The sequence below is a fragment of the Pelophylax lessonae genome (assembly GCF_965119305.1).
Source record: "Pelophylax lessonae genome assembly, chromosome: 5".
Classification (NCBI taxonomy): domain Eukaryota; kingdom Metazoa; phylum Chordata; class Amphibia; order Anura; family Ranidae; genus Pelophylax; species Pelophylax lessonae.
In genome coordinates, this window is record NC_138772.1 from 366,450,856 (window position 1) to 366,470,512 (window position 19,657).

Here is a 19,657-nt window from a genome sequence, read left to right on the forward strand (position 1 = left end):
ACATGTACGGTTAATGAGCCAATTCAAGTGCTGCTAGTGTTATAGACTCATTCATGCTTTGTAGAGTGATTCTGTTACGCCTATTTCTCATTGTGTTTATGTATAGCAGCTGCTAGCTTCATCTGATAGGTGTTTTACTTATTTTATTCAGTTATTTTAATGCTATTAGCGCTGGGTGAGTAAGGATTTTTGTGCCATAGGGGATACTACATTTTTCATTGCTCCTATATACATGAAACATACAATCTAAAAGGTTCTAACTTTTGCTTCAGCCAGTTTATAGCATGGATGTAATTGTGCTTCAGAATCACATCCCATGTGCAATGAAATCATAGTCTTGTCCAGGAGAAGAGACAAAGATGTTGGTCTGGTCTAGCCAGTTTGCTGCATCCTGCTATACTAGAATTATTTCTCTGATGCCCACCCTTGATGATATCATGCAAAATGAGACTGCATGGAATCCATGATGGATTTCCGGCTGGTCAAGAAGCAGTTATATATAAAACAGATATTTCAATTTTTGATAGATGCTAGTTAGATATAAATAAAAACAAACACATTTAAATCAGTTATATTTTCATTACAAAATATTTAAGCTGACCAACAATCATATTTTATCTCAAGTTAGTGGCATTCATCCTGAGTAATGTGTATATCTAACACCTACGGGTATTACCTCCCACAAATATCGCAGTACCCCCCTCCCTTTTATTGATAATAGCCATCATCTGTTTTCTCTTAAAAAGCATGGCACAATTTTTATTCAGACATTAACCAGGGTCAGCATCTGTGTCCTGGACTCAGATGTTGGCTCACAAAGGACACAGTTGTGTAAATCCTAGTCTTAATCTGCCTGATATCAACATCCTGTAATCAGTAGCATAGAAGATCTCATTCTAGCTGAGGAAAACTGAGCACTTTGCACTAATTAGGGCTTGCTTTGCAAAATGTTATGAATCTGAATGACTTTTGTTTAACAGAAAGGGCAAGAACAGGGATGACCTCATCAATGTGCTGCTGCTCTTTTTTCTTTCCAATTACAGACTGGGTGAGTTCTGAGCCACCCACCGCAGCCATAACAAAGTAAAGTTTTGCTTCTCTTGCAGCCTTCCTTTTCTGCAATTACAAATAAATGAATAAATGGCGAGAGTGAAATTTCAGTTAGTGGCTGCTAGAGGTGAGAACAGCTAGGATCTAATGATTTAGTTTTCAATCTAGCCAGCCATCCATCCACAGTATATAGTTACAAAATTAAAAATACTTACTTTAGTAGCATATTTTTCAGCAACAGACTGAACTTTTCCTGTTCTATAGAAAGAGATCTAAAAGCAGAATAAAAAAAAAAATGAAATTTGAAGTAACATACTTTAACCAGTTGGGTCAACATCCATTTGACTTAGCTTTGTTTTAGAGCAATGGGGCTCTGACTCTAGCACCAAGACCAGGAGCTGAAATGTCACTGTTACAGAACACTCCGAGGTATGTAAACACAATGCGAAAATATGAAGGAAATGCCTATCATGGCCATTCCATTTCCTGTTAATATGAAGGCCAGGACAGGGCTGATATAGCTCTGCTGAGCCTCTCCCTCAGTAAAAGATTACTTCTGTAGTGATCTATTGCTACAGAATAGCATGGCAGCCTGCATCAGGTTTCCAATAACCAGATCCAGACCCCCTACATGTTTACTGCATGAGTATTAAATTCTCACATAAGCGAATGCAAAGTCCTTTGACATTTTTGTGACTGTAAACCTGGGAAAATTACACCTTTGTGCCTATTTTGTTTTTCACAAACCCAACATGTTCTTATTTTAATGCTGTGTGATCAATGTAAGCAAAATGAATTTTCCTTTTTCCTTTGTGTGTCACAACATACTGTCAAATGGGGGGGCACACACTTTTAAATCACACTTAACACACCAGAGTTATTAAATTACCCTATCCACAGACAACCCTGAACTGATAGGAAAGGAGTACCCACTACTACACTTGGGTCAAGGTACTTTGGCACAAGGGTAACCCCAACCCCTTTCTGCTAAATCTCTCTTCCCAACACCCAAACCTATTCTTCCCCATCCAGGTGTACCCAATTAACCCCTTCTTCTCTCCTCATTTTTAACCCACCCACAATCTTATAATTCCTTCTTCTCCTCCACTCTTCACCTCCCTTCATCCTACCCAAAACAAAAAACTCTACAGCAGTTCAAACTTACACTATAATATACCTGTACATCCTGTGGTATAACTAGGACCTGTTGCAGGGAGGGTACATTCATATCTCAGGCCCTTTTTTAGCGTTTGAGATAGAAGTCTTTGAGGACCTTTTCATTTCTATAAGATTCCTCACCAGATACCCCTCATAGCGCACTCATTCAGAACATGTTTGCAATATAATTTTCCACTTACCTGTACTGTTATCACTTAAAGCATTCTACTACTAGAATTACTAAATATAGAATTTTAAAAAATTTACACTTCGGGTAATAAATTATAGACATATGTGCCCCCATAAAAACAATGTATATATACGAGGGTAGACTATAAAAGTTAAACAGTGTAAATGCAGAGCTGAAATGAAAAAAATGCTCTGGGACACACACAGGTTATAGTGGAAAAAGTTGGTTTATATTATGAAAGAGGATTTGAACTCAAGCAGTAACGATTTGCTGTTATAGGATAGATTTATAAATAATAATTGTGCTTAAGTAGAACCCTTAAAAATTATGATCTTGTCCTCTGGAACCCACAGGACCACCTCTTCCTAGCTAAATAAAAGACAGCTCTCCCCCCTCTGAAGTGTTTTTTTTTTCCATGCTCCAGGCCACCTGTTGATTTCAGTTGGTAAGTACTTTTGTTGCTGCAAGTATATCCCCCCTACCGCACCGATCCTCCAGGTTCAGCCTCTCCTGGAGTTGGAAGACCCTGAATGTTGGATGGTAAACCCTCCTGAAACTGGTGCCCTGTGTTCCGGGCTGCAGGCAATGTTGCTTAACCACTAACCGCAAACAGACATACCTGTATGTCGGCTTAAAGTGGTTATACCGGAGTGATGCCTGCAGCTAGAGGCATCACCCCGGTACCATTTTTTAGAGACAGCAGTTGGCTTTCTGATGATAATGCCACAATGTACAGTAACTTCCAGTTTACTCAGCTGCCAACGGCGCAGATTTTAAAAAAAGTAACTGTATTCAAAAATGCAGAGTTTGGCGTTTTGAATACTTTTAAGTGCAAAGGAGGGATTTGGGGTCTTTTAGACCCCAGATCCCTCCATAAAAAGTAACTTTTACTGCCTATTACTGTCACAAGCAATGTTTACATTCCTTTTGACAGCAATAAAAGTGATCAGACTTTTTTTTTTTAAAGGAACAGTGAAAAAAAAAAAAAAAATAAAATAGAATAAGTAAGAAAAATATATATTATTTTAAAGCGCTCCAGTCCCCGTGTGCTCGCGTACCAAAGAAAATGCATACGTAAGTCGCAGTCGCAAATGTAAATGGTGTTCAAATCACACACCTGAGGTATCGCCACGATCATCAGAGCGAGAGCAATAATTCTAGCAAAAGACCTTCCCTGTAACTCTAAACTCAAGGAATGCTAAGTATGGTGTTTTACGTTATTTTAGGAGCAGGAGCCCTAAATCCAAACACTCCAGAAAACATAAGACCCGCCACTGGTCATTACCTGGCCAGGACAATCTGCATTCTTCACATTCCCGCACATGGTGGCTTTTATGCTCCTCAAGCAGCTCACGTGGCAATGACTCACATGCATTTAAATCAGCGCATTAGAAAATGCCTTGCCCAGCACTGGTTACATGTTGGACCTGCATGCAGTCTGCAGTGACGGGAAATTAATTTGCATGGCTTGCCTCAAAGGACAATGGATAAGGAAGTGGATGCACAAATTCAAAGCCTAGGGACTGTAGTGGAAAGTATGCTGCAAATGTCCATGCCACAGGCAAGATGCAGGCTTAACTATCACAAAAATGATCGTGGATATTTCCAAATGTACAAAAGGACTGGCCTTCTTTTCCTATAATGAGAGAGTTAAAAGCTCATTGAAGAATGGGAAAGATCTGATAAGAAGGACAATTTACAGTAAAAGGTCACCAAGCTTTATCCAATGAAGCTGGCTGATGCATGTTTAAGCAACGTACTTCCAGGAGTGGATGGGGCCTGCCAGCGTCTGGTGCGCAAGTGTCTTTGCCTGTCACAACCTTTACGGGTCATATGGATTTAACAGTGGACTTAAGGCTGGTTCACACCAGATGCAGTCCAATGCGTTTTAATTTTTTGAGTCAAGAAAGCATGAACTGTGTTTACCAGGGATTCCAATGGCCTACGTCACACCAGTGCAGTGTGTCCCAGTACAGAACATGCTCCGTTTTTTCTGTATGGAACGCATCTGTAACATGCTAAAATGCATTGAAAAAGCACCTGAACACTTCAAAAACACGCATGCAGAAAGACCTCTTCAACTCAGATTGTGGTGAACTGGCCCTCAGACTCTTTACCAAGGTTTTTTGCCTGCTGACTAGCAACAGCATCAACTGTGATGTTTAAAGCATTAAGAAATGGCCTTTAATTCAAGTGGAACCTGCAGGAGTGGGGATGGTACTGGAAGACTTGAACCTGGCTGCTGACTTTTGGCGGAAGCTTCAATAGACCTAGTTCTAGTGCTGGTGCATTCAGTCACAACCATGAGAGCTTTGTGGCTGGGCCACTGGAAGGTTGATGAAGCTTCCACACAAGCCCTTTATAACATTCTCCATAATGGGAGGTTGTGGTTTGGAAAAACGCTGGACGAAGCGAGTGGCAGAAGAAATGTCCAGACTGTGGCCACAGCCTAATAAGAGGTAGCAGCTGTCTTTTCGCTCAAGTTGGTCGATCTTCAGAAGGGTTTAGGAGGCCAAATCTTTTAGGCCAGGCTGAAATTTACCAGATTACAGTGAAGATGGCTCAAACTTACTTTTTACATTGAATCAAATTCAGAGCAAGCTGCTAGACATTTGGAAAGTCTTTTGAAAGTGGACTCGACCAGTATGTTCCAGTGGGAGCCAGGATAACCTCTTTTTGGAGGGTTTAGGTGACAAACATCAAAGATAGCGAGGTGGGAGTACAACCACCAAATCATTTTATTAATGACCAACAGGTCTCAAGAATAAAGAATTATTGAAAAATGATGTATAAGAATTATACTGCAACAAGTCCATAGTGCTGGTACCACCAAAATAACAAAATATGGGGGGTTTCACTTTCTCCCCATTTTTTGTAGTTCCCAGGGCATCAGGAGCTTTCCCTACTGTCTGGGTTTGAAGCAATTGAATGGGCACATACACACCAAAAGGATCAAGATGGAGTCTGTGCTAAGAGTACTGGTCATAGTTCCGCATGAAGACGGGTTAGTGTCAATTGACCTGGCTAACATCCATGTATCAATCAGTGCGTAACACCAGAGACATCTGAGATTTGCAGTGACCGGCTGTCACTTCCAGTTCAGGGGTTTGCCATTTTTAGAATTGGCACAGCACCACAAATCTTTTTGAACATTTTGTTGCCAGTGTATCAGTAAATCATCTTTGGGGATAGGGCTCTACCACTACTTGGATAATGTTTAGATCAGTGTTTCTCAATCATTTTGTAGTCAAGGCACCCTTTAAAATTCTGCATAATCTTGAGGTACCTCATTCTAAAGTTTAAAAAGTAAACAAATAGCTTTACAAAATGCAGCAACAACCACACACATAGGACGCCCAATGTTGGAGGAGATTATTCTTTCAAAGCAAAATACACCTTTGCACACTGGTACTTATTAGTATTTAAATGTTTATCTGCTCCCTCACTTTTTCTCTCTCAGCTAATATGATCCCAGAGCTGATGGAGAAGGGCAAACAAGGATGCCGTGCAAGTGCCCAACATCCTTCCTATCATTCGATGATATCATTGGTTGTTAGGACACTTGGGGCTGGAAGGTTGTAATGGTGCACAATGAAAACTTGTGGCTTTATGTAACTAATAGGCAGGCTTGATCCGCCCACTTGCTTGTATACAGTTTTTAGGCAATTTCTAGGCATTTTGCCAAGGCACCCCTGAACACACCTGAAGGCACCCTGGTTGAAAAAGGCTGGTTTAGATTGTTGCATGTGTAAGCCAGGAGCTGGCAAAACCTCACAAAACTATTTTTTACAAGTTCAATCGACTAGTGAACAACAGGGAAAGCAGTTAACCCCTTGCTAATCTATGAAGCATCTTGGAGTAGTATTTCATGCCCGAATAAGTCAAGTGTTTTTTTAAAACTGCAAAATTTCTAAAATTTAAATCTGTGGAGAGTGGAAGAGGCATAAGAAAGGGAGGTAAGAATGGAAAGGGAACAGAAGGGCCGCAGACAGGGCCACCAGGCAGCCCTCATAATGGAGCACTGTGTTGGGAGAACTCCTGGAGATATGCAGCAGTAAGAACAAAATGCTGCCACAGCCTCCAGGTGTCACGAAAAGACTCCTCTCGATTATGATGGATGGCTGTAAGATCTTCCATGTCCCGAAGCTCATTCATTTTAAAGAACCAAAGAGACTGCGTAGGCAGATCCACTGACCTCCAGCACAAAGGGATGCAGGCCTTGTCAGCATTCAGTAGCTGGATGGTTAGTGAGGACTTGTATTTTTTGATGGGCCGCTGTGTAAGGTGTAGCAAGCAGGCCGCAGGGTTGTCAGCCAGATCCACATTGGTCAGAAGTATGATGGTGCCGGTCACTGCCTGCCAGAAAGGTTTAAGTTTCAGGCAATCCCAAAAAATATGTAACAGGGTCCCCCTGTCCGCATTACAACGCCAACACATATCTGGTACCTGCGGGGTAAAAAGCGATGTAGAGTTGTGGGGACCCTGTACCACCTTGTCAGGATCTTATAGCAGGTTTCTTGGATTTTAGTAGCTATGAAGGATTTTTGTGCAAAGTGACGGATCTTCTCTTTTCGTGAGTTTGTGAATGTCATGTTGAGATCAGATTCCCACTGCGTAAGAAAGGGAGGATAAAAGTCAGAAGCCGGGCGGATCAAAGTAGCATTGATAATAGACAATGGGTGGCTAAGCAGTTCCCCCCTGTGGCAAATATTTGACAGTTCTGTAAGCTGGCGTAAAATGCCTGGGGAGGCATGCACAGAGAAAATGTCGGAGTTGAAGACTGCTCCAAAAATGCAGCGGGGGGGGGGGGGTGCCGCAGCTAAAGCGATAGCAGACGAGGAGAGATTTCCATCCGGTCCCAAGAAGTCCCACCTGGTACCAAGTTGAAGAAATGAGGGTTTTGAAGACTGGGCACAAACTCGAGATTGCCAAGAATAGGTATCATAGGAGATGGTAAGGATGAGATCGAAGTGCCTTGAAAAGCCTCTCTAGACACCTGAAGCGTGGCAACCAGAGTGGGGTGACTAGTGAGATCCCTTCACAGCGGGGAGGCAGTCCATGGCCAGCTTTCCGCTGTGTTGCCAGAGTCCTCCATTTCCATAGCCACCCATTGCTTGACCTCTGCCAGTCCACTAAACGGGTTAGGTGGGCTGCTCTAATAGGTCAGGATATCCGGTAAGCCAACCGCCCCCCCCCCCCCCGGTCTCTAGGGAGGTGGAGAAGACAGAGTCGGAGACCTGGCCTCTGATGTGACCAAACAAAGTTACGGAACATGAAGTTTATGCATTTGAAAAAGGAGGTTGGTAAGCAGATTGGGAGCACCTGCAGCAAAAAAAAAAAAATAAATACTGGGCAACACCGTCATTTTAAGGGCACTACAGCAGCCAAACCCTGTTAAAATGAGCATATGCCAGTGGAGTAGGTCAGCCTGTAGCTGCGTGAGCAGGGGGTCAAGGCTGCATAGAGGGACGCAGGATCCATCGTAATGTTAATTCCCAAGTATCGGTTGGAGTCTGTCGCCCAACAGAAGGAGAAGATGGGGCAAAGGCTATCAACTGTGACCTGGTCTGGGGCTAAAGGAAGGGCGGAGAATTTGGAAAAGTTGATTTGGGCACGGGACATACGTGTGTAATGATTGTAGCAGCTTCAGTAGGGATGTCAGTGGGTCCGTCAAAGAAAATCAGGTCATTCGCAAAGGCGGCGACCTTATGAACTCCCGAAGACTTCTGGTAGCCCGAGATCTCAAGGTCTGCCCTGCCCGAACAAAGAAAGGGCTCCAAAGAGAGGATGAAAATAAATGGCAAAAGGGGGCAACCTTGGCGAGTTCAATTTGAGATCATGAAGAAATCGGAGCGCATTTCATTGACCTTGATCGCTGCCGAGGGACACGAGTAGACAACATGGATGACCCCAGACCTATATGTCTCATAGTGGTCTGGATGAACTGCCAATTGACCCTATCGAAAAACCTTCTCCGCATCCATGGATCACAGGAAAAGGGGGTGACGGGCAGATTTGGCCGAATTTATTGAGTTCATGACTCGAATTGTGTTATCTTGCAAATCCCTTAGAGGTACAAAACCCGCCGGGTCTCGATGAATAAGGCATGGAATGTGGGGCAAAAGCCTGTTTGCCAAAATTTTGCAAACAGTTTTAATTCCGCATTTAGAAGAGCAATGGGACGGTAGTTACCGCATCGTGAAGGGTCCTTCCCCTCTTTGGAATCAAGGAGGTAAAAGCCCTCAAAGCGTCTACTGCCATTGAGTGTCCCTCAGAGGGAGAGTTAAGAGCTGAGACCAGGTGGGGTGATAGGATCTCAAGGAAAGCCCTGTAGTATGCTGGAGTGAACCCATCAGGGCCGGGAATTTTTTTAGATGTTGAGCTCGCCAGAGTCAATGCTAGTTCCTCTGCCGTGATGGGCCCCTCTAGACCCTCACCCATCCCACCAGGAAGAGAAGGAATGCCCGAAGCATTTATATAAACATGAATCGTCGCCAATGTATGCTGTTGAGACCCAGATGTAGTTGGGCTACAGAGATTGTAGAGATTCTAGTAGAAAGAGCGAAACTCAGCCACCATTGCGGAATAAGTTGTCAGTTTTTTCCCGTCAGATGCTTGAATCGAGGGTATAAAAGTTCTGGATCGGGGACCACGTAATGCCCGGGCCAGCAAAGTGCCCAGTTTATTTGAGAACTCGTACATACCCCGGCACACTCACGCTAGTTTCTGCTTCGTTTTGTGGAAGAGAAGTGACCGAAGCTCCTCACGGACCTACAGGAGGTCCTGTTAAGTGGCGGGAGCCAAGCTCGCCTTGTGAGAGCATTCCAGAGTGAGCAGCTTCGACAGAAGCTTGTCTGTGCGATGAGATGTCTCCCGCTTAAGGCGGGAGCCAATTCACATAAACACACCCCGAATTACTGGCTTGTGAGCCTCCCATAACACCATGGGACTCGCCACTGAATCTTGGTTGATGGAAAAGTATTCCGTCAAAGTAGACCGTAGTTCAGACGATTGCAGCAAAGCTTCGTTAAGCCTCAAGGACAGTGGGTTCCTAGAAACTGTGCCAATTTGGAGTGTCAAATGAATCAGGGCATGGTCAGATAGGGAGATAACATTAATATGTACCAGGAGATAGTCAAGGCGTGAGTAAATGTGATGAACCTGTTAGAAGTATGAATAGTCCCATTCTCCAACCTCCAGGGGTCAGTCACCTGCAAGAGTTGTAGGTCTGCATTCAAGTATTTTAAAAACGTGAATAGGAGAGATGCGAGACACCGCACGAGACATCCAGCTGGGGAGCTATTGCAAAATTGAGGTCTCCCCCCAAAGACCAAGAGCCCCTTTGAGAACTCTAGGAGTGTAGGTCTCTTAAGAACTGAGGGTGGTCTGTATTGGGGAAATAAACGTTGGCAAAAGTGACCTGCACATTCATAGTCTTCCCCAGCCAGTGACCATGGCACCGACTTGGCCACCAGTATGCTGACCCCTTTAGATTTAGTGATGGGTGAAGGACTATGATACGCCCACGGGAAGTCTCTATAGGTCAACTTCGAAAGTATAGGTCAACCAAATGCAGCCTATCAATGCCCACCAAATGCAGCCTAGCAGTGCCCACCAAATTCAGCCTACCAGTTCCAACCAAATGCAGTCTCATCAGTGCCCACCATATGCAGCCTCATCAGTGCCCACCAAATGCAGCCTAGCACTGCCCACCAAATGTAGCCTACTAGTTCCAACCAAATGCAGCCTCATCAGTGCCCACCAAATGCAGCCTTCACTACCTCCACCTAACCCCTCCCCTACCTCTTCCCTGCAGCATGCATGCCCCCCCAATACTGCACCTTCACTACCTCCACCTAACCCCTCTCCTACCTCATCCCTGCACCACGCATGCCCCCACTCCATACTGTACCTTCACTACCTCCACCTAACCTCCTAACCGCTCTCCTACCTCATCCCTGCACCATGAATGCCCCCCCTCCATACTGCTCCTTTACTACATCCACCTAACTCCTCTCCTGCCTCATCCATGCACCATGCATGCCCCCCCCCCCTCCATACTGCTCCTTTACTACCTCCACCTAACCTCCCAACCCCTCTCCTACCTCATCCATGCACCATGCATGACCCCCAGTACTGTACCTTCACTACCCCCACCTAACCTCCTAACCCCTCTCTTACCTCATCCCTGCACCATGCATGCCCCCCAATACTGCACCTTCACTACCTCCACCTAACCTCCTAACCCATCTCTTACCTTATCCCTGCACCATGCATGACCCCCTCCCCAATACTGCACCTTCACTACCTCCACCTAACCTCCTAACCCATCTCTTACCTCATCCCTGCACCATGCATGACCCCCTCCTTAATACTGCACATTCCCTACCCCCATCTAACCTCCTAACCCTTCTCTTACCTCATCCCTGCACCATGCATGCCCCCCAATACTGCACCTTCACTACCTCCCCCTAACCTCCTAATCCCTCTCTTACCTCATCCCTGCACCATGCATGGTCCCTCTCCCCAACACTGCACATTCACTACCCCCACCTAACCCCTCTCTTACCACATTCCTGCACCATGACCCCCTCCCTAATACTGCACATTCACTACCCCCCACCATGCATGCCCCCCCCCCCCTCCATACTGCTCCTTTACTACCTCCACCTAACCTCCCAACCCCTCTCCTACCTCATCCATGCACCATGCATGACCCCCAATACTGCACCTTCACTACCCCCACCTAACCTCCTAACCCCTCTCTTACCTCATCCCTGCACCATGCATGACCCCCAATACTGCACCTTCACTACCTCCACCTAACCTCCTAACCCATCTCTTACCTCATCCCTGCACCATGCATGGCCCCTCTCCCCAATACTGCACATTCACTACCCCCACCTAATGTCCTATCCCCTCTCTTACCTCATCCCTGCACCATTTATGACCCCCAATACTGCACATTCACTACCTCCCCCTAACCTCCTAGCCCTCTTTTACCTCATCCCTGCACCATGCATGCATCTCCCCCTCAACAGTACTGCACCCGCACTCCTCCCCCAGTCCCCCCACCACTCTGGTAAGGTAATAGTAGGTAGTAATAGGAATTCTTGTAGCTGGTGAAGCTGTGTAGGAGATGGACTCCCTCACTGACTACCAGTGCTTCCTGTTCTTCTATAAAGGTGGTGTGTGCCACCGGTCACCTGAGAAGACGGACTGTCTGCTCTGCCAGTTCCGGAGCCCCTCGCCTTCCCGGGGGAGAGTTTGCTGTCTCCTAGCAACATCCCGACCCCTTCCAGTCCCAAACTTTGTCCCGCTCCGCCCACAGCGGTCACCCCGCCCCTTCTCATCAAAGGCGCCGTCCGAGTACAGTGGAGGTAACGAGGGGTGGGCGGGGCGTATGGGAAGTAACAAAGGGGAGGGAGATGAGAGGTTACTGGCTGTGGTCCTCAGATCTGTATAGCGGGGAGATCTCCCTATAACCATTTGAGTTGTATTGCTTGTCAACTACAAGCAGGTGGAGGAGGGAGGGGAGGACTCTGCCACTTGAGCTTCGGCCTCAGATCTGTATAGCGGGGAGATCTCCCTATAACCATTTGAGTTGTACTGCTTGTCAACTACAAGCAGGTGGAGGAGGGAGGGGAGGACTATGCCACTTGAGCTTCGGCGCCCCTCCTCTGCCTTAACTCGCGGCGCCTGGGCGTGGTGCACCCCGTGCACCCACCCAGGATCGGCCCTGTCGCCATCCATGATTGGGAGTCTGCCTGCGGGAGTTCCGGGGACATAATGGGGGATTCAGGTCGAGGAGCCGCCGCTGTGTTCCCAGCAGATGGGGCCTGCGATAATGTGGCCTTCATTGTGGAGGTCTGGCCAGTGGAGTTAGTACGTGGTGGCGCCATCTTGGGGATCACTGCGGGAGACTGAGCAGGGTGCTGGCAGAGAAAATAGTGAGTGATATCGCGCCCCCCGATCTCACCGGTAGACTGAGGGAGGTTCCGGTCTCCTGGCAGTTTTGCTGGTGGTTACAGGTTGCACGCTGTCCCATTCCATGCAGAGCTCCTGGAGCAGAATCCTCACTCCGCCATTGCTAGGACACACCCCCATGGAGAGAGCATTTATGTTGGTGAGGGATTGCATTGTCCACATCGGGACATTTTACAAGGGCCATTCCAGTGTTGCCTTGGGCCAGGTAGCACATGGGGGCTTTTAAATTTGCCTTCCTTAGTATATGAGATGGGCTGTTTTTGGTTCAGAAGTTCTTTGTGTCTGCACAGATTAGCAAGAACAGGAGTTTTGGACATTACCAGTGTGCCTCTTTTGTGGCATGCCTCTAAGCCCAGGAGATGGAATAATTCTGATGTCGAATTCCAGTCTGTCTCCAGTCTGAGGAGGCAAGTGCAAAGCAATTGGAGCCTGGTGGAATGCAGATGCTCGGACTTTCTTAAATAGAAGGTCGTTTTTTTTCTAGCATTGCAAGCCTTTTAGGATCTTTCTCCAAGGCGCCCCGAATGAAGTTGGTAATTGAGAACAAGACAGCAGTAGCCTACATTGCCCACCAAGGGGACAACAAGTGTCTTTCCTGTTACTTTTCGCTGGGCGGAGAATTGCTTACAGACTAACGGCAGTTAACGCCAGTCTACTTACTTGGAAAGCTACATTTTAGACAACAATCTAAACAATCTCTCCTAAAGCCAATTAACAAGAATTCAACTACAGGCGAGTCTAATTTTTCATTAAACAAAAGACAGTGGATTTTAAAAGGGTGGTAATTAGGAGACCCCTTCCAATTTCATGCTGTCAGCAATGGCACCACATGGAAGAGAAAGGTCACAATGCCTGAGAAAGAAAATAATTTCTTTACACAAGAAAGGTGAAGTACAAGAAGATCAGCAAAGCTTTACTTATCAGCCAGAATACTGTAGCAAAAGGGATACAAAAATTTAACAAAGATGGAACTGCAACCATCTCACATATACAGTGGATATAAAAAGTCTACAAACCCCTGTTAAAATGTCAGTTTTCTGTGATGTAAAGAAATGAGACAAAGATAAATAATTTCAGAACCCTTTCCAGCTTTAATGTGACCTATAAACTGTACAACTAAATTGAAAATGTGGCTGCATAAGTGTACACACCCTCTTATAACTGGGGATGTAGCTGTGTTCTTAATTAAGTAATCACATTCAAACTCGTGTTAAATAGGATTTAGTACACACCTGCCATCATTTAAAGTGCCTCTGATTAACCCTAAATAAAGTTCAACTGTTTTAGTAGGTCTTTCCTGACATTTTCTTAGTCGCACAACAGTGACATTACCAAGAACTAGACGTCCCTCCAAAATTGATGAAAAGACGAGAAGAAAACTGGTCAGGGAGGCTGCCAAGAGGCCTACAGCAACATTAAAGGGGCTGCAGGAATATCTGGCAAGTACTGGCAGTGTGGTACAAGTGACAACAATCTCCTGTATTCTTCATATGTCTAGGCTATGGGCTAGAGTGGCAAGATGGAAACCTTTTCTTACGAAGAAAAACATCAAGCCCGGCTAAATTTTGCAAACACACACCTGAAGTCTCCCAAAAGCATGTGGGAAAAAGTGTTATGGTCTGATGAAACCAAGGTTGAACTTTTTGGCCATAATTCCAAAAGATATGTTTGGCGCAAAAACAACACTGCACATCACCAAAAGAACCCCATACCCACAGTGAAGCATGGTAGTGGTAGCATTATGCTTTGGGGGTGTTTTTCTTCAGCTGGAACATGGGCCTTAGTCAAGGTAGAGGGAAATATGAACAGTTCCAAATACCAGTCAATATTGGCACAAAACCTTCAAGCTTCTGCTAGAAAGCTGAACATGAAGAGGAACTTCATCTTTCAGCATGACAATGACCCAAAACATACATCCAAATCAACAAAGGAATGGCTCCACCAGAAGATTAAAGTTTTGGAATGGCCCAGCAGGAGCCCAAACCTGAATCTGATTTGAAAACCTGTGGGGTGATCTGAAGAGGGCTGTGCACAGGAGATGGCTCGCAATCTGACAGATTTGGAGTATTTTTGCAAAGAAGAGTGGGCAAATATTGCCAAGTCAAGATGTGACATGCTGATAGACACCCACCCACTGACTGAGTGACTGAGAGACTGAGTGATGTAATAAAATCAAAAGGTGCTTCAACAAAGTATTAGTTTAAGGGTGTGCACACGTATGAAACCATATCATTTTGTTCTTTTTTTATTTTAACTTCCCTCCAACTAAAAGATTTCAGTTTGATTTTCAATTTATTTGTACAGTTAATAGGTCACATTAAAGGCATAAAAATTTCAGTGGCCAAGTACTGTATGTCTCCTGATCTGAACACAATCTAACACCTATGGGGAATTCTGAAGAGACAAGTTGAGCATCACTCTCCATCCAGCATCCAGGCTCTAAAAGAGGTTGTTCTTGAAGTATCTAAAAAGATAGAAGTTGCAATATGCTGCCAACTTTTTCATTTCATGCCTAGAAGACTTGGTGCTGTCCTTACAGATCATAGAGGCCATACAAAATACCCATCAGAAGATGAGTACACTGTAGTCATAAAGGGATGGACATGGTAAGCAACAATACTCAGGTTGGCTGTGGCATTTAAATAATGCCCAATTGGTACTAAGGGGCCAAAAGTGTGCCAAGAAAATATCCCCCCACACCATTACTCCACCACCAGCCTGAACCGTTGATAAAAGGCAGGATAGATCCAGACTTTTAGGGCTCTTTTACACGGTCCGCCTCCGTAGGCGGATCCGTGCTGCTCAGCGGGGATCCATCCTCGATCCCCGCTGAGCCGGCGGATGACAGCTCCGTCTCCGCTTGCAGTGCGGAGAGGGAGGTGTCACAGCCCCCGCTGCTCTCTATGGGGAATCGGATGAGAGCGGACCGCCTGTCCGCTCTCATCCGATCCCATCCGATCCGATCCCCAGGATGGATGGAAAATAGGGTTTCCATCCGTCTGGCAGCGGGTGTCAGCGGACATGTCACCGCTGACATCCGATGCTCCATAGGGCTGAATGGGGCATCCGATCAGATCCGCCTAAAAAACTGACAGGCGGATCTGATCAGACCGCCCGTGTGAAAGAGCCCTTATGCCGTTTACACCAAATTCTGACCCTACCATCTGAATGCCGCAGCTGAAATTGAGACTCGTCAGACCAGGCAATGTTTTTCCAATAACGCCCTTTTATAATCAACTGTTTGCTGGACACCTGTTAAATTAATAATTACACCCACCTGCAGTTGAATTCTTGTTAATTGGGATTTTGTTGTCTAAAAATTAGCTTTGCTCCTAAGACTTTCATTGGGGTGTATTCATTTTTGCAACATGGTCTTGAATAAGTTTGTTAGAAAAAAAAACTTTTTTGTGTGTGCAAATTAACAAATCTTGGTTGCAATCAATGTCCCGCATTTGTGGGAGTATTTTGTAGTATAGTGTCCCATAGAAAATGTTGATTCTGAAAGGAAAGGAAAGGTTTTCTGACAAATCTGTTGGGGTATACTCATTTATGCTGTGTACTGTATATAGATAAAATGATCAAAGCAGAATCAAATAAAGATCCATGGCCAAACAATCAGCACCTAAAGAGAATCTCCACCCAAAAGGGGAAGCTTTGTTTGTTTGCACACTCCCTTCCACTGCCACATTTGGCACTTTATGGGGGGTGGGGGGGCAGGTACTTTGACTTTGACAAGTACCCGCAGGAAAATGTCCCTGCATTAGTGGTGCTAGTAAAAGGAAAAAATTGTCCCTATGTCTGTGGTGTCATTGGAAGAAACACTACAAAGCTCCTCCCAGTCAATAGATCTTCCCTCAATTCCCTCTTCCACATTACAAAGCTCCTCTCCCACCCTTCCGCCAGTACAGAGCCCCCCCCACTCCCAAACCCCCCCCCCCAATACAGAGCTCCCCCTCCACCAGCACAGAGCTCCCCATTCCTCAACCTCCTCCCCCCCCCCCCAGTACACAGAGCTCCTCCCTCCTCATACCCCCTCCAGTATAGAGCTCTCCATTCCTCCACTACCCCATTATACAGAGCTCCCGCCTATACCCACTCCCCCCCCCCCCTCCAGTACAGAGCTCCCCCTTCCCCAAATACCCAGTCCTGCGGAACTCCGTGTCCAGCCTCCTGGAAGCTGCTGAACTGAGGAGTGCTGTTGTTTCTAAACACAAAGTTGGCACAGGAACAATAAGAATGCAATTAGTGACAGAGGCCAGCGGGGAGCACTGGGCTAACGCCAGAGGAAAATAAAAGCCCTACTGACATCAGTGACAATGCATTCACTCCTGTAAGTGTGAGGCAGGGAGAAAGAGGCTGCTGGACCTCCCAGTGCTCCCCCTCCTCTGCACATAGAGACAACGCCCAAGAAATGTGCCTCTCCATCTCGACCCCTTCTGGGTGTCAGACTAATTTTCTCTGCAGTTTTTCAGTTCTCACAATGTAGGGAAAGATCAAATGACTACAGCAGAACCTCCCATTCTGCACACATGAAGTAGCAAGTGAGGGAAATCCATGCATCCATACAAAAATAAAGACTATCTAGGAAGAAAGCAACAATACAGAAGCAATAAGTGTAAATGTACAATGTGAAGAATGTTTGCAGTTTTATAAGTCTTTTTGTGTCAATGTTATTATCCTGAATTGAAAAAAAAAATGTTTTTATGTTCAACAAAATTGGACTTGTACTAAACAAACATAATAGCTAATTCACAATAACAAATAACAAATGACATATCAAACTCACTGCCATGATGATTGTTATTTGATCAAACTGTTCTGGATTTGGTGAAGCAACAATTTGTTCATAAAGAAATAACAAATATCTGAAATACAAAAATGAAAAAAAGAATTCAGAGTAAAAGAAAAAAAATCATCATTTGAGTCCAGTGTGCCCAAGAGGGGAGCTGTAATAAGTGCATACCTGCAGAGTTTAATCTGTGCATCTCTAAGACAAGGATTTAAATTTCCGGGGTTCAAATAGATCTTTACCGCGCAGAGTTCCCTTAGATCCGGCAAATCCATAAAAAACAGAGATTCGGGTGTCTTTACATCCATAACTCTACATATAAGAAACTAATAAGTGAATCTCTCAAATATGTTTCATTGGTAGTTCTATACTCATTCACAATACAATCCTACAATTACACCTATCAGACTAGCAATTATATCAGTGGTGCCAATTAAACCGTATTGTTACATATTATATTGCAGACTTTTATCAACCATGGTTCCATGAAACACTAGGTTCCCCCCAGAGGTTTCTAGGGATTCCTTGAGCAATTATTTTCTGACTTGCAGATAAGTATCCACTGACACCACTCTTTTTAGCTATCTGTAAGGGGGCATTCTTCTAACTGACCATCAGTGTAATGGGCCCCTTCTTCCCACTGGGCACCAGTGTAAGGAACTTTCCATCTACCAATGTAAAGAACATTCTCTCCACTTATCACCAATATATTGGGACCAGTGGCGGCCCGTGCATAGGGGGCGCCAGGGCGCCGCCCCCCTACCCCAAAAAAAAAAGAAAAAAAATTACAAAATGAACAAATAAAGTTGTGAAAAAAAAAAAATTGGGTTCGCCAGCCTCTGTGATGGCACTGGTGGCTAGGGGGGGGGGTTTACGTCCCAGAAGAGGCGCCGATTGGCTGCCTTCTGGGGGCGTAACCTGGGCGCAAGTCATTGCGATTGGACACCCCCACTTTCCTGATATCCTGGCTGTGATTGGTCCAGTCTACAGCCTGGACCAATCATCATCCAGGACATCCCATGGCCCCATACTGACCCCGCTGACGTCACGTCGCGTGCGTCAGTCACGCTGCCGCACCGAGTCCGACTGGTGTGGACAGACAACGGCGGGAGACGGGAGTGACGGCGGCACCGGCGGAGAGGAGACCGGAGTCACCGGACCGGAATCGGATCTCCATCCGTCCAGACCACCACCGGTAAGTGACTGCAGTGTGTCAGCAAAACGGCAGAAGCATTTCACATCTCGGGGCTGGAGGAGATACTATGGAGGAGGATGGAGGAAGACCAGAACTGGGCATCTGCTGTAGCTGAAGATTTAAAAAGTGGAGAGAATTTGGAGATCTGATAAATTAGGGGAGATGGACATCTACTAAATGCAGAGGTGGTGGGGGTCCTATGGATAGAGAAAAGCTGGAGATCAGAGGAAATTGGGGAGATGGGCATTTGTTGCATGGAGAGGAGCTGGGGATCATAGGGGTAGGGAGAAGCTGGAAAACGTAGGAATTGGGGAGGATGGACATCTGATGACTGAAGAGGAGCTGGGGATCAAAGGGGTAGAGGGAAGCTAGTGGTCTTAGGAATTTGAGGGAGGGGATGGACATCTGATTAGTGTTGGAGAGCTGGAGATCTAATGACAAGAGGGTAGTTGGAGGTAAGTGGGTGGAGATAGACATCTGAATAGTCAGGAGTTAGAAATGTTGTAGTAAAGAGAAGATTAACATATATATTTTTTGAGCAGAGTTGATCTGGAGATGTTACATTTTTTTTTTGGGGGGGGGGGGGGGGTAGCTGGTGATCAGATGACAAGAGGGGAGCTGCACTCACTCTACATTGAAGGGGGCACGCTGTGGTCACTCTATATTGAAGGGGGCACGCTGTGGTCACTCTAAATTGAAGGGGGCATGCTGTGGTCACTTTACATTGATGGGGGCATGCTGTGGTTATTTTACATTGATGGGGGGCACACTGTGGTCATTCTACATTGAAGGGGCATGCTGTGGTCACTCTACATTGAAGGGGGCATGCTGTGGTCACTCTACATTGAAGGGGGCATGCTGTGGTCACTTTACATTGATGGGGGCATGCTGTGGTCACTTTACATTGATGGGGGCATGCTGTGGTCATTTTACATTGATGGGGGCACGCTGTGGTCACTCTACATTGATGGGGGCACGCTGTGGTCACTCTACATTGATGGGGGCATGCTGTGGTCACTTTACATTGATGGGGGCATGCTGTGGTCACTCTACATTGAAGGGGCATGCTGTGGTCACTCTACATTGAAGGGGGCATGCTGTGGTCACTCTACATTGAAGGGGGCATGCTGTGGTCAATCTACATTGAAGGGGGCATGCTGTGGTCACTTTACATTGATGGGGGCATGCTGTGGTCACTTTACATTGATGGGGGCATGCTGTGGTAATTTTACATTGATGGGGGCACGCTGTGGTCACTCTACATTGATGGGGGCACGCTGTGGTCACT

General features: G+C 45.8%; 1 protein-coding gene across 1 annotated transcript in view; it reads right to left on the bottom strand.

The window, feature by feature from the left end:
• LOC309555832 (uncharacterized protein C18orf63) overlaps positions 1-17,482 on the bottom strand; it is a gene marked incomplete at both ends in the record, with an annotated part of 133,837 nt that extends 116,355 nt beyond the window's left edge. Inside the window, 3 exons of the mRNA XM_082257998.1 lie at positions 1,266-1,322; positions 17,172-17,250; positions 17,349-17,482. Coding sequence (XP_082114124.1) covers positions 1,266-1,322; positions 17,172-17,250; positions 17,349-17,482 — 270 coding nt within the window. The remainder of the gene's footprint in view (positions 1-1,265; positions 1,323-17,171; positions 17,251-17,348) is intronic.
• Between the last annotated feature and the right edge of the window lie 2,175 nt (positions 17,483-19,657).